This window comes from Megalobrama amblycephala, linkage group LG15 (genome assembly GCF_018812025.1).
Source record: "Megalobrama amblycephala isolate DHTTF-2021 linkage group LG15, ASM1881202v1, whole genome shotgun sequence".
NCBI lineage: Eukaryota > Metazoa > Chordata > Actinopteri > Cypriniformes > Xenocyprididae > Megalobrama > Megalobrama amblycephala.
Genome location: NC_063058.1, coordinates 34,545,161 through 34,560,904, shown reverse-complemented (window position 1 = coordinate 34,560,904; position 15,744 = coordinate 34,545,161). Strand labels below are relative to the sequence as shown.

Below are 15,744 nucleotides of genomic sequence, written 5' to 3'. Positions count from 1 at the left end.
ATCATCATATCAGAATGATTTCTGAAGGATCATGTGACACTGAAGACTGGAGTAATGATGCTGAAAATTCAGCTTTGATCACAGAAATAAATTACATTTTAACATATATTCACATAGAAAACAGCTATTTTAAATTGTAATAATATTTCACAATATTAATATAATTTTACTGTATTTTTAATAAAATAAATGCAGCCTTGGTGAGCAGAAGAGACTTCTTTTAAAAACATTAAAAATCATACTAATGTAATGTATGGATTAAAATCATACAGTGTTTTGGACTTCCACAGGCATGGAATATATATATATATATATGGGTCAATGATGTGACGGGTCATTTTTCTGTCCACATGCCTTAATAATAATAAAAAAAAACAAAGATATGACATCCAAAGTATGTACAACTAGATCTCTTTCATTGAATCCGAAAGGTTTTAATTATATTTTGCTACATATAAAGGTATTTTAAAGATTTTGAAGTGTCAAAAGGTCATTACAGCCATTTCATTTGTGATTAAAATATCTTAAAATGTAATAAATGTATATATTTTTTATTCTGGCATGATTTTATAACATCATATATCAACATAGTGCAAAATGGTATTAAAATTATGTGTAGAAGTCGTTGCTTTGTTATGAGAAAGAATGTCCGGAAAAATGAATTTCATTTATGTCATTTGGAGTAACCAATATAAAGGGACCATTTTGGATCAAGTCATGTGGTCAGTATCATGTGACAGGATGTGACATCATTCAGACACCTGCAAAGGACCACATGGTCATGAAGCAAAGTAACTAACTCTCTCTTAACTATTTGATAAATTCATGTTTTTGCTCATTTGCATGTCCCGAAACATCAGGTCATTCGGTGCAACTGCTATAAAACATGGAAAATGTTGTAATATTTTAAAAACTTGAACTAAATATAAAATGTTTGATTGTCCTTTTGCTAGCTAGATATCAGCCTGTTAGCATTGTTTGAAAATATCGTCATTCGGTATAACCAAAAGTGTCATTCGGTAAAACCGAAATTTTGGTTAAACCAAATGACTTTTTTTGGTGACAGATTTTGTAAAAAATGACAAAAACAGTGTTAATTGATTATAAAAACCACATAATCTTCATTGTTAAAACTTAATAAAACTGCAAAATGAATTAAATCTCCATTATGTTTTTTTACACTTATTCGTATTATTAAAAACCTTATTCGTCAATGACCCACGCCTGTGGAAGTCCAAAATATATACCTGACCGGCATGATTTGTATCCATAAATTATTCTAAATAAAGCACAGTTCTTACATGATGCACATTTCTTGGCACAACATTATTCACAAAACAAAACTCGAGTCACAAGTTCATATTCTGAAGATGCTTTTAATAGACTGAAAACACACAAGGTCATATTTAGCATGACGAGGCAGTTTAACTTACATGCAATGGCACTGAAGCAACGGACCTGAGGGGAGACGCCATATTTATGTGTCACGAATGAAAACAAGGCTGACAAAACATTGCAAATATATTTGCAAAACATTTCCAGTTGAAAAAAAAAAAGACTGAAGCATGTTTTCACTCGCATCAAATTAAATATGGTGGCTACGGTCCATAGAGTCACTGTAAACACTGTATTTGTGCAGTAAGACAGCGATTGTCAATCAAGCAACGGGAATAATATGGAGTGTGATGCATCATGGTACAAGTACCATAACTTGTGTCTAAGATGGTTTAGCTTCCATAACGTGTGCAGGAGTGTCAGTAACACTCACACTTCATGGCACTTTAAGGAGGTTGCATAGAAAAGATCTCTGGAGGATTGTAAACCGTTACTGTGCACAGAAATCACTGATGCACAAAGCATGCTGGGACAGAAAGCGCTGTAGTGTTATATGTGCATTGCACATTCAAGAGTGTTCAAAAATGTGGTACCTTCATATGAAGTTCTAGAACAGCTTTAGAATTCCAGAACTGATTCTATTGGCGGAATTATCGTAATAATGAGATTCCATCTAGTATTAAACATTAACATTTTGGAAGAACATACATAATCACCCTGTCATTTTGTAACATACGGCAATTCAGACAAAATGAACACAGCATAAGATTTCTGCAAATACAAGCCAGTTATTTTACTATCTTTCTAGAATTCTGTCAAACTGGTTGAGATTTGACCAATTTTTGTCTGTCACTGTTTCTAAAAATTAAAACATCTAAGGTTTGACTATTTGTCATTGTGTGTTTAATGGATGACTCTGAATTTCTTTGCAAATATAAATGTCTTACAGATTTAAGTGGCACATTTACTGCGTTCAGTCCTTCCGAAAGCGAAAATAACACAAAACCTGTCGACAGCAGAACTGTAATGCTGTTATTCCATTGGCTCAGAGGATGGAGGTATTCTGGGAATTCTTCTGTAGTGCTTCACTGAATACATGCATGAATATGTAGCTAAAAAACGGCATCATGGGAGTGTTTGGGTGAATGTTGAGATGACCGTGCTGTTGCTTTGTTTGTGTTTTCTGGTTCTCTAGCTCTCTTCCGTCAGGAAATATCCCAGTTTGGCCACACTCATCTCTCTCCGCAGACGCATCACTTCCCAAAACATCTGCTGAACTGCAATCAGAGTTACATACTTTATATAATATTAAAATATTATAAATAAAAATGATATATTATATATTTAAACATTTTTTGTATATATTATTTTATGTAATTTTAAAATATAAATAAAAGTAGATATTTTATTATATATGCATTTTTATATAGCATTAAAATATGTAATGTAATATATATATAATAAAAATAATATATTATTTCATATTAAATATTTAAATATTCCATATATTAAATTTAATATATAAATAAATAATAAAAAAGTGTGTATATTATATATATATATATATATATTTTTTTGTATATAATAAAATATTTAATGTAATTTTAAAATATGTATAAATATAGATATACGTATATATTTAATACAAATATTATATTTATTTATAATTTGATTATATTTTTAAATATTTAAATAAAAATAGATATACGTATATATTTAATAAAAAATAATATTTATTTATAATTTGATTATATTTTTAAATATTTAAATATTTCATATATTAAATTTAATACATAAATTTAAAAAAAAATATATATATATGTATATATATATAAATAATTTTGTATATAATAAAATATTTAATGTAATTTTAAAATATGCATAAATAAAAATAGATATACGTATATATTTAATAAAAAGACATTTGATTATATATATATTTATATTAAATTTAATATTATATGAAATATTTAAATATTTAATATATATATATATATATATATATATATATATATATAATTTTTGTATAATAAAATATTTAATGTAATTTTAAAATATGTATAAATTAAAAATATAAAGATATTTAATTACATATTTTGAAATATATTTAACAATTTTATATATTGAATTTAATATATAAATAAAATTATATATATATATATATATATATATATATATATATATATATATATATATATATATGTTGTATATAATAAAATAATGTAATTTTAAAATATGTATAAATAAAAATAGATATATAATATTAAAATATTGAATGTTATATATATATATATATATAAATTATTTACAAATTATTTCATATTTTATAGAAAAAGATATTTTAATGTTATATTGAAATATTGAATTTAATATATATATATATATATATATATATATATATATATATATATATTTTTTGTATAATAAAATATTTAATGTAATTTTAAAATATGTATAAATTAAAAATATAAAGATATTTAATTACATATTTTTAAATATATTTAACAATTTTATATATTGAATTTAATATATAAATAAAATTATATATATATATATATATATATATATATATATATATATATATATATATATATATATATATATATATACAAATAAATGCACACTTTCTTACTAATTTGTCTTAAACTTTTATATATCAAATATATTTTCTTAACACACACACACATGGCCAAAGTGAATTCTAGGAGTCTAGTTTACAGTTGAACTCACCATCTTGTCTGACGAGGCCCTGCTGGATGTACCTGATGTAAGTGAAGAAGTTACACACCGCTGTGATCTGAAATAAACATCTCATTTCATATCAGACTGCTTAATAAATGCGTTAATAAAGAATGAGAGGGAGCGACATAGACATGTACCCGTGCTCTGCTAGACGGAGATATATAGTAGTAATTCTCTTTATCTCCCAGTTTGATGCGATGCCGGCAGGGGCGGGACATACCGCTCAACGCACACTTACTGTTCAAGCAAAAGAGAACACTGGATAATTAGGCTGTCAATCACATAAGACACATGAGACACAAGCGGGACAGAATGAGATTTGAATTTGTAAAGAGCATTCACATCCTTGTAGAGCTCGTAATTACAACTTGTAAGCAGGTAATTTTCTGCGAACTCTAGGTGCGTATACGCCATGTTGTATTTACTGTAATTATGAGATTTCAACTTGTAAAAAGCGTTAATGTCCTGGTAGAGCTCAGCTTTTAAGATGGAGATTTTCTGAGAGCTCCTACTCGTACCACCTGACTGCTGCAGATTAATTTAGGTGTTGATAGTGTTAAAGGCATAATTCCAGCTCTCAGTAAAACTCAAAATTACAGTAATTATGACATGGTGTGAACACAACTAGAATAAACATAGAAAATCTGTTCTTCACTTGTGTGAAACTGATCAATATATATATATAATTTATAAATTATATAAATTAATATAAAGCTCACATTCTAAGTTAAATAAGAATGTTTTTGTCTTCATGTTTCAGTGTTTTTGCTGAAAGTGATCAGTTTCACATTGCACATCGCAAGACATTTTTTAAATAATTTTTTTTAAACTTAATTTAAAAAAATAAATAATTTTATGAACATTCTCCAGACAGAAAGGACCATATGATGTGTTAGTGTAAACAGGATTTCATGCACATTCGGTTCTTGGAATCACTTACGTTTCTATGGGTGTCCGGCAACCGCTGTGAAAACAACCCCAAATCAAACAGTGATTAAAGCATGATTAAAGTGAGATTAAAGCGTGACTTCCCAGATCAAAGTGCAATTGCACTGATTTATGTGTATTTGTCACCCCCAGGCAGTGCAGGCAGAATTTAAAGAGGGTCCCGCATGCTACAGGTCAAAACTTTGGCCGGTGACGCAGTCTAAGCACAGCAAAATCCCCAGAGTTAAATCAACTCTGCTCAGAGTACATATGGTCCCTCTCTATATAGTGTTAAAATAACACTGAAGCAGAGTTGATGATTGAGCATTAGTGATGAACACCTGCTGTTAACAAGCAGAATCACTGAAGAGAAACACAACTGACTTCAGCCACAGCCTAAGATGAAATCAACTGAAGATAAAAGACATTAAATCTCTCAAGATCTGATTAAACAACTCCACAAACAGCATATTATCTCATTAACTTTAACTCTGCTTCAGTGTTATTTTAACACTATATAGAGATGGACCAAATGTACTCTGAGCAGAGCTGATTTAACTCTGGGGATTTTGCTGTGAGAGCTGTTGGTGTGGCTGCTATTTATGCACTCAAGCATGCAGTATTGGGAAATTAACTTGCACTTAACCAAATGTTTTTCCAACCACACTTTTCTGTGGCATGCATTATTGTGCTACTGTTGTGGCCACAGACCTCAGTAGCTACTCGAAACGTCTGTGCCATTAAACCAGATGTTTGATTTTTCAGGTAGCGTTTAGTTACATTTGAACTAACTTTCTTTAATGTTGTTGAGCATGGGAAAAAAAGTGGAGTAAATTGATTTCGACACATGCAAGATTCTTCATTTGATTTCTTAAAGTGGCCAAAAGTGTGAAAAAAAGGTGACGGATTTGTTTTGTTTATACAGAGTCAACGTGCGTCCATCCATGACTTACTTGGGTCCTCCGCATTCGATGGCTTTGACCGTGGGCAGCGACGACATCGCAACCGGCTCGATGGTGAGAGAGTTGTTCTCCACCGCGCGCTGGACAGACTGAGACAACTGGAGAAGAACCACGAGAGATCGTCAGAGAGAGAGAAAACAGAGAAAGATCAAAGAGCAGATGTATACTCGCGTACCTCAACACATGTGAATGACAGGCAGGGTCCGATGTCTTCCCTGTACACCCTGCTGATGAACGCCGAGGAGCGTTCCAGACCGGGCGCTTCCTTCCACGAGAGGAACTCGGCAAACAACACCGAGTCCAGCTGGATCAGAGAAACACAGACACTTAGTTTGTGCTTTTTAAACACTCAATTAATTCATGCTCTTTTAATTTTTTTCTTAAATGTGTTCATTGCCAATTTGTTTTGTTTCTCTGCTGAAAAAAAGCTGGTTTGGTTCAACGTTGGATTTGCACAAAAGATGAACATGACGGCACATGCTAGTGGATGAGTTGAATCAACTCCACAGCAACTACATCAATTTATCCACTAACCATTCAGAAACGTCCTAAAAGTTGTAACTTCTTCCTGAGTCTCTCCATCAGTGTCGACTCCGGTTTGAACAATGTAAGGCTGAACACTGTCGTCATTTTGGCTGCGTGAGATTCTCCAGCTTTGTTGTTGTTGAGCTGTTAAAGCTCCGCCCTCTTCTGGAAAGGGGGCGGGAGCAGCAGCTCATTTGCATTTAAAGGGACACACACAAAAACGGCGTGTTTTTGCTCACACCCTAATAGGGGAAAATTTGACAAGCTATAATAAATGATCTGTGGGGGATTTTGAGCTGAAACTTCACAGACACATTCTGGAGACACCAGAGACTATATTACATCTTGTATAATGGGTCCATTTTAACAGATAAAACTTTTGATTTTAATAATGCATTAGTAAAAGTTAACATTAACTATGAATAATAAATGCTTTAGAGGTATGTTAACGAATGGAACCTTATTGTAAAGTGGGACTGTATTATTTATATACTACTAAAGTATTTATTAATATTTTGAATTAGTTTTTATCTTATTTCAGCCTTATTTCAATTAATAAAAAACAATTTTTATTAGTTTTAGTTAACAATGAGTGTTTTGAGCTGCTCAGGACCAGCTAAACCATCATAAACCAGCAAAGACCAGCAAAGCACTTTAGGCTGGATTAAGCTTTTTTTCACCAGGGAAAGAAAAGCAAGCAAGAAAGAAAGAAAAAGAATTTAAGTTCTAATTTGGAACCCCTTGTACCCTGTTGCCATAGAGACCTGCCAGCAGGGTTCACACACAGGTCACACTGACCAGCTGACCAGGAATCAGACACACAGTATCAGAGAGAGGAGAACAGGAACTGCACAGACCAGAGAAATGCAGGCCGATGAGGAAGTGAGGAGGAGGAAAAGAGAGGAAGAACAGCAGGAAATCAGTGAAGGTACAGTAAAACAGTAGGGGTGTAACGGTACGGGCGTCACGGTTCGGTTCATACAGTCAGGCGACGAATACAGTCACAGGCGATCCACACTCCAATCCAGAAGGGGGCGCACCTGGTAATGCAATGCTGTTTGCTAACCACCACAACAGAAGAAGAACAGACGATCTAGATATGCGTGTAATCTCTCAACCAGTGTTTCAACCGCGGAAAGTCATCAATAAAACAGCTTGAGAATAATATCTCACGCAGCATTACATTTACCTCAGGCAAGTCATTCAGTGTCCACAGCATGTTAGTTCACTAGAGAAATGAACTCTAGAGGGGAAATATATGCACTCTATTAGCTTAAATATTCATTATATTTACTTTACCTGTTAGTAATGCCTTAATATATGTTTAAATAAAGTTGTTATGAAAACAAAACTGTGGCTTCAATACCGAGGTACGTACCGAACCGTCATGTTTGCGCACCGTTACGCCTCTATAAAACAGTGATCAAACCTTCATCATGCAGATACAGACCAAAACTAGTCCCTGAAAGCCAGTGATCTTGTTCAGCAGTGTGTTTGTACCTCTCTGTCCTCCCGGTTTGCCGCGACATCAGTGGTCGCCGGCTCCGTGTGCAGCTGTAGAGCACCGCTGGCGCTCTTGTTGCGCGTGTGGCCTCGGGTCCGGCTGGAGCCCGGAGACAGCAGCTGAGGATGGAGCTGGGGGTTCGGGGACGAGGGCGTAGAGGTCAACACCAGGGTCTTCAGAGCAGAGACCTCCGCCTGCAAGACGTCAATCTGAGAGGACAGACATGTTTTCAGATTAAAGAGACAACGGTGAGCAGATAGTGAGACAGAAAGAGTGAGACGGAACCTTGCCCTGCGCCTCCTTCAGCTGCTTCTCAGCGGCCGCTTGCTTCACGTTGGCCTCTCGCACCATCTTATGGGCCTCCTAGAAACCAGAGATGAACGTATGTGGGTTTGTGACATGAAATACTTTTGGGAAGTGGACATGCTAAACTAGAAGGCAAACTGATTATTAAAAAATTGGTGAAACAGTGACCAGTTGGATGACCACTTTTCCTTGTATACATTTTAACCTAATATAATGTAATAAAATTATCTACAAACATGTCATGTGTTCTTATGGCACACATATTAGTCTCACTGTTGAACTCTTCATTACCACACAATAGTCTTCTATGTTCAATCTACTGTCAGCGATGATGTCACGTTAGTCCCGCCCACCTCAAACAGACTGGCAGTCAGTTCCTCCAGTTCCTGCTCGAGCTGATTCCTGACATGAGACAGTCTGACACACTCCTCGTCTTTCAGCTTCAGCTCCTGAAAACACAGACAGCAGAACATAAATCAGATTAGAATTGAATACGAGAACATTTTAATGGTTCGTTCACATTTCAATGCAGTTTGCATTAGATTGTACATTGAGGTCTATATTGTCTTGGAAAATATTAAATAACTAATAATCACCAGCATCACTGGATATAACAATAAAACAATAAATAACTTTAATTCAAAATATATATATTATCTTATTAAACTCTTACTCGAAAAAACACTCTTAAAAAACTTATTGGTTCTTTATTGGCATTGATGGTTCCATGAAGAACCTCCAACATCCATAGAACCTTTCAATGCACAAAAGGTTCTTTATAGTGGAAAAAGGTTCTTTAGATTTTTAAAATGTTCTTCAAATTAAGAAAAACTGGGAAAGAACGTTCACGAAAAGGTTCTTTGGGGAACCAAAAATGGTTCTTCTATGGCAAAAACCCCTTTTTGGAACCTTTTTAAGAGTGTATATGCAGACATATCATTAAAGTCAGAATTATGAGTTAAAAAGTCAGAATTACGAGTTATAAAGTCAGAATTACTCGTTATAAAGTCAGAATTGCGAGTTATAAAGTCAGAATTGTGAGTTATAAAGTCAGAATTGTGAGTTATAAAGTCAGAATTGCGAGTTATAAAGTCAGAATTGCAATATAAAGTCAGAATTGCGAGTTATAAAGTCAGAATTACTCGTTATAAAGTCAGAATTGCGAGTTATAAAGTCAGAATTGTGAGTTATAAAGTCAGAATTGCGAGTTATAAAGTCAGAATTGCAATATAAAGTCAGAATTGCGAGTTATAAAGTCAGAATTACGAGTTATAAAGTCAGAATTACGCGTTATAAAGTCCGAATTACGCGTTATAAAGTCCGAATTATGAGTTATAAAGTCAGAATTACGAGTTATAAAGTCAGAATTACGCGTTATAAAGTCAGAATTATGAGTTATAAAGTCAGAATTGTGAGATATAAAGTCAGAATTATGAGTTATAAAGTCAGAATTACGAGTTATAAAGTCAGAATAACGCGTTATAAAGTCAGAATTATGAGTTATAAAGTCAGAATTGCGAGTTATACAGTCAGAATTGCGAGTTATACAGTAAAGTCAGAATTGCGAGATATAAAGTCAGAATTGCGAGTTATAAAGTCAGAATTGTGAGATATAAAGTCAGAATTACGAGACAAAGTCAGAATTACGAGTTATAAAGTCAGAATTACGAGTTATAAAGTCAGAATTACGCGTTATAAAGTCAGAATTGCGAGTTATAAAGTCAGAATTACGAGTTATAAAGTCAGAATTACACGTTTTAAAGTCAGAATTGTGAGATATAAAGTCAGAATTACGAGACAAAGTCAGAATTACGAGTTATAAAGTCAGAATTACGCGTTATAAAGTCAGAATTGCGAGTTATAAAGTCAGAATTACGAGTTATAAAGTCAGAATTACAAGTTATAAAGTCAGAATTATGAGATATAAAGTCAGAATTACGAGTTATAAAGTCAGAATTACAGAATTAGAGAATTGGCAGAAACAAGCTTCCATAGATATGAACATTTTGGCCAATACCAATAATTTTTACCGATATATTGGCTGATAAATCTAAATCTAAAGTTTTATATAATTTTTGAGAGCCTGATTACAAAAACAAAAGTCTCACCATTAAAAAGCATGTCCTAAGCACACAATTATAATGTTCTCATTATAATTTTATGTAGCTTATATGACAGACTTGCGCTGCACATGTTACACTGAACTGTATTTTCCTTTTTGAAGTGATTTCAATCATATTTCAAGCAATTCAAAACCATTATGGTGGCCAATATATCGTGCATTCCTAACAGCTGCTATTTTGTTGGACTGACTTGACGTCACAACAGTCAAATGACTGAGCGCTTTAAAAAAATTAATAGTTTCCAACTTGCCATTATGGTTTGACAAAGACGTGAGCAGTTTTTACTACCAGGAAACACATTGTTTGTAACTTGAAACCATGTTCTGGAGAACACTGATCTGAACTTCAAGAACCTTTTACATTGAAAAATGATTCTTAGCTAAATGTAAAGTCCCCCCAAAACATTATTTGAATTGAATAGAATAGAATAGAATAGAATAGAATAGAATAGAATAGAATAGAATAGAAGATGTGGCACCTTTTGCGCAGCATCCAGCTGCTCTCTGAGGAATTCTGTTCCCTTCTCCTTGATCTCCAGAGAGGAACTCCGCAGACGGGACATGTCGTACGTCTCTCGTCTATGAGCTCCTGCCTCCTCCGGGGGCATCTTCTTCCCCTGCCCCCCATCACCCCCCAATCTGGGGCTCGGCTCTGGATCCAGGTCGACCAATCTGCAGGAAACATTATTATTATGATGTTATAGTCATGATGATTTGGTCCAAAACCATGTGAATGTGGCCTAAGAAAGCTCAAGTAGAAAGAGATTTTCTTTTTTTTTTTTTTTTTAATATTATGGTTCAAAACTATACATAAACACCCATTTTTCCCTAAATCGTTCAGCCCTAGGAGGATATCACACTTAACACAAGTCTTCAGAGACAAATATGATTGTAGGATTATAAAAACTATAAAAAAAGATACCACTGTGATTCCTAACTGTCCTTATAGCCAATGAAAAGATCCCATAAAATTCAAATGACATTAAAATCAATCCAGTCATGAAAATATAACGCCACAGACTTCTTTATATAGTATAACAGAGCTGTCTGTGGATGAATTCACTCTCGTGTGTTATTATAATCAGAATCAGCGCTGTGTGAACTTCAGGGCGGTTTATGTAACTCAGCGCTCCGCGGTAGTCGCGGCATTTCCCGTGTGCGCTCCCCGCCCTTACCCTCACCGCGCCCGGCTACAGGACTCCCCGCGACCCGCGGTCACCGAGCACCCGCTCGCGCGTCCCGCTGACGTCAACACAAAGAATGTAACAATCTAACAAAGTTACAGTGTAACAAAGTTGCAGCTCCGTTTCCCGAAATCAAGAGTAACAAAAGTACCAGTAGATCCCGCTGAGGTTTGCCGAACCCGACTGAGCTCTACAGCAGAAGTCTGATCCAGGAGAAAACACTCCGGAATCCGGATCCGAGCGACAAATCTGTGATGTTTGGTTTTGGGTACGACAGTTTGGCAGACTTTCCTCTGAGATTGAGCAGGAAAAATGTCCAGCTGTCAATCATGGGTCACATGACTAAGCGGTGGCATCCAGGAATCACGTGATGTGCCCCAAAACAAATGGTTTCAGTGTTTCTATTCTATTCTATTCTGTATGTTATGTGTTCCTGTTCTGTTGTCTCTGTTCTGTTTTGTATGTTATGTTTGTGTTATGTTTTTATTTATGTTATATTGTTTGTTCAGTTCTGCTCATGTTTGTTCTATTGTTATGTATGTTATGTTATTTTGTGTTATATTGTTTGTTCCATTCTGTTATGTTGTGTATGTTATTTTGTTATGTGTTATGTTTGTTCTATTTTTATGTTATTTTATATTATATTGTTCAGGTTTAGTATGTCATGTTTGTTCCATTCTGTTATTCTGTGTATGTTATGTTATGTTATGTTATGTCATTCTGTGTTGTGTTATGCTATGTGATGCTATGTGATGCGATGTGATGCTATGTTATGCGATGTGATGTTATGTTATGCTATGTTATGTTATGTGATGCTATGTTATATTATGTTATGCTATGTTATGTCATGCTATGTTATGTTATGTGATGCTATGTTATGTTATGTGATGTTATGTTATGTTATGTCATGCTATGCTATGTTATGTTATGTGATGTGATGTGATGTGATGCTATGTTATATTATGTTATGTGATGCTATGTTATGTTATGTCATGCTATGTTATGTCATGCTATTATGTTATGTTATGTTATGTTATGTTGTTATGTTATGTTATGTTATGTCATGCTATGCTATGCTATGCTATGTTATGTTATGTTATGTCATGCTATGTCATGCTATGTCATGTCATGTCAGGTCATGCTATGCTATGCTATGTTATGTTATGATGTTATGTTATGTTATGTTATGTGATGCTATGTTATGTTTTGTTTTGTTTTGCTATGTTGTTATGCTATGCTATGCTATGCTATGTCATGTTATGTCATGCTATGTTATGTTATGTTATGCTATGTTATGTTATGTGATGTTATGTTGTTATGTTTTGTATTGTTTTGCTATGTTGTTATGCTATGTTATGCTATGTCATGTTATGTCATGCTATGTTGTTATGTGATGTTATGTTATGTTTTGCTATGTTGTTATGCTATGTTATGCTATGTCATGCTATGTTATGTCATGTCATGTCATGCTATGTTATGTGATGTTATGTTATACTATGTTATGTCATGCTGTTATGTTATGTTATGTGATGCTATGTTATGTTATGTCATGCTATGTTATGTTATGTCATGCTATGCTATGCTATGTTATGTTATGCTATGTGATGTTATGTTATTTTATGTTATGTCATGCTATGTTGTTATGTTATGTTATGTCATGCTATGCTATGCTATGCTATGTGATGTTATGTTATGTTATGTTATGCTATGTTATGTTATGTTTTGCTATGTTGTTATGCTATGCTATGCTATGTCATGTTATGTCATGCTATGTCATGTTATGTGATGTTATGTTATGCTGTTATGTCATGCTATGCTATGCTATGTCATGTCATGTCATGCGATGCTATGCGATGCTATGTTATGTTATGTTATGCTATGTTATGTTATGTTATGTGATGTTATGTTTTGTATTGTTTTGCTATGTTGTTATGCTATGTTATGTTATGTCATGTTATGTCATGCTATGTTATGTTATGCTATGTTATGTTATGTTTTGCTATGTTGTTATGCTATGCTATGTCATGTTATGTCATGCTATGTCATGTTATGTGATGTTATGTTATACTATGTTATGTCATGCTATGCTATGCTATGTCATGTCATGCGATGCTATGCTATGCGATGTTATGTTATGTTATGTTATGTTATGTTATGTTATGCTATGTTATGTTATGTTATGTGATGTTATGTTTTGTATTGTTTTCCTATGTTGTTATGCTATGTTATGTTATGTCATGTTATGTCATGCTATGCTATGTTATGTCATGTTATGTCATGCTATGTTATGTTGTTATGTTATGTTATGCTATGTTATGTGATGTTATGTTGTTATGTTTTGTATTGTTTTGCTATGTTGTTATGCTATGTTATGCTATGTCATGTTATGTCATGTTATGTTATGTGATGTTATGTTGTTATGTTTTGTATTGTTTTGCTATGTTGTTATGCTATGTTATGCTATGTTATGCTATGTCATGTTATGTCATGCTATGTTATGTTATATGATGTTATGTTATGTTTTGCTATGTTGTTATGCTATTATGCTATGTCATGCTATGTTATGTCATGTCATGAGAAATGTTATGTTATACTATGTTATGTCATGCTGTTATGTCATGTTATGTTATGTTATGTTATGTTACTTAAATATTCCTAATTCTGATGGATTTTCAGACATTGATATTGTGTGTCTACAGTTCTGTAAATTCAGCAGAATTATAGTTTACATCCTCTTTTTATTCATATGGAAAAATAATTGTGGGTGGAAGATTTTGCTCTGTCGCCATTTTTAACAGTTGTTACATAACATTTGACCGCTTGTTGTTAAAGCTATCAAAAAAAAGAAGAAGAAAGTATTACTATGGTATTTTTGGTTAGGTGAAGTCTGGACGTACCTCCCGACCGGGCATCTCTCTTCCTCTGCCGTATGCTGGTCTGTAAGATCGCCATTGCCGAAGAACGTAGCTGATGAGTATACTGCTATCCCAGAATTCCCTGCCACCAGCAGCTCGTACCCTGGAGCAGACCTGGAGCGTGCCGGAGGAGAGGAGGAGAGCTGCACATGATGGATTCCTTCAAAAGTGTCCATCACGGAAAGCAAATGCACTCACTTGCCCTGAGAGTGCTCACTTCACCCGCATTTCTTACAGCCAGCCTGGGTACGACAGAGAGAGATACAGAGAGATTACAGTCAAGTTCAGAGATGAACACATTGTAGTTTTTTACTGCATCACTGTTTCCATTCAGGTTATCAAAGTGTAACTAAAGCATTGCACCATAACCCAATGTTTGCAACAATGAAGTCAGTTAAATATCTACATGCTCTATAAGCTCTTTAGAAAGACTCAACAGGAAACTATTTAACCATTGAAACAGAGTCGATCTACAACATTTATCCTTATTATTTATGTATAAAATAATATATTATACACAGTAGAGGTCAAATAGTGAAGTTTAGGCTTTTAAACAAATAAACACCATGACATTAAATGAAGAAGAAATAATTATCTTCATCCTTCATCCAGTCAGTAACATTTATAGCTGCTTTTAACATACATAGAGACAACATTGCTCAAAATGTTGCCCCATTTATCATCACCTTTAAGTGTCATTTTTAATCATGCCATATAATCGGATGCATTGAAAGTCTTTCCATGTCAAACACAATGACCGAACGCAGCAGAAAATCAGTCTTACCGCAGTGACCTCGAGTGACTCTTCAAACACTTTCAGTTTCTCCATTCCTGTGAAACACCCTCAGATGATGTTTGCATGTTTCGAGGATCTTCACATTGGCTGTTTCGACCCTGAACGCAGTCTCAGCTCTTGTGGTCAGGCACGGGTTAATGAAACACGACGGGGCCACACGCAGAGCTGCATTTCCTCCACTAGAGGGCCCTAGAGCACTAAACACCCCGCTGAGGGCCTCTGTGATCAGAAAGGATTTATTGGAGCCTAAACTCCTCATGGAGGATTCAGGAGCGGTTGATTATTGACATCATATTTACATTACATAACTGCAATGAATACATGACGACTCTATTGATGGAGCTGAATATGTGTGTGAGTGTTTGTGCTTGTGTGAGTTGTGAAAGATTTGCTCAGATTAACAAACCCCCCAGTTTTCTACAATGC

At 34.2% G+C, this 15,744-nt stretch overlaps 1 protein-coding gene across 3 annotated transcripts; it reads right to left on the bottom strand.

Annotated features, from left to right (window-relative positions):
• Window positions 1–1,356: 1,356 nt before the first annotated feature.
• On the bottom strand, window positions 1,357–15,437 carry rab3il1 (RAB3A interacting protein (rabin3)-like 1). Of its 3 annotated transcripts, XM_048158720.1 has the most exons (12): window positions 15,307–15,437; window positions 14,505–14,764; window positions 10,903–11,095; window positions 8,655–8,750; window positions 8,281–8,358; window positions 7,992–8,204; window positions 6,142–6,270; window positions 5,958–6,064; window positions 5,018–5,041; window positions 4,215–4,314; window positions 4,066–4,132; window positions 1,357–2,612 (listed from the first exon to the last, which is right to left on the bottom strand). In XM_048158720.1, the coding sequence occupies exons 2-12, from the start codon at window positions 14,696–14,698 to the stop codon at window positions 2,527–2,529; spliced, it is 1,287 nt and encodes a 428-aa protein (XP_048014677.1). In that variant the 5' UTR covers window positions 14,699–14,764; window positions 15,307–15,437; the 3' UTR covers window positions 1,357–2,526. The 3 variants fall into 3 exon arrangements, with proteins under 3 accessions (XP_048014677.1, XP_048014678.1, XP_048014679.1); XM_048158721.1 differs by lacking the exon at window positions 5,018–5,041; XM_048158722.1 differs by lacking the exons at window positions 14,505–14,764; window positions 15,307–15,437 and adding an exon at window positions 11,759–11,956.
• Window positions 15,438–15,744: the final 307 nt, after the last annotated feature.

Coding starts and splice junctions, on each gene's coding strand:
- rab3il1 (XM_048158720.1), bottom strand. CDS start 14,698: ATGGACACTTTTGAAGGAATCCATCATGTGCAGCTCTCCTCCTCTCCT. Junction 8,359..8,654: donor TGACTGCCAGTCTGTTTGAG/GTGGGCGGGACT, acceptor TCTGGTTTCTAG/GAGGCCCATAAGATGGTGCG. Junction 4,133..4,214: donor CTCCGTCTAGCAGAGCACGG/GTACATGTCTAT, acceptor TGTTTATTTCAG/ATCACAGCGGTGTGTAACTT.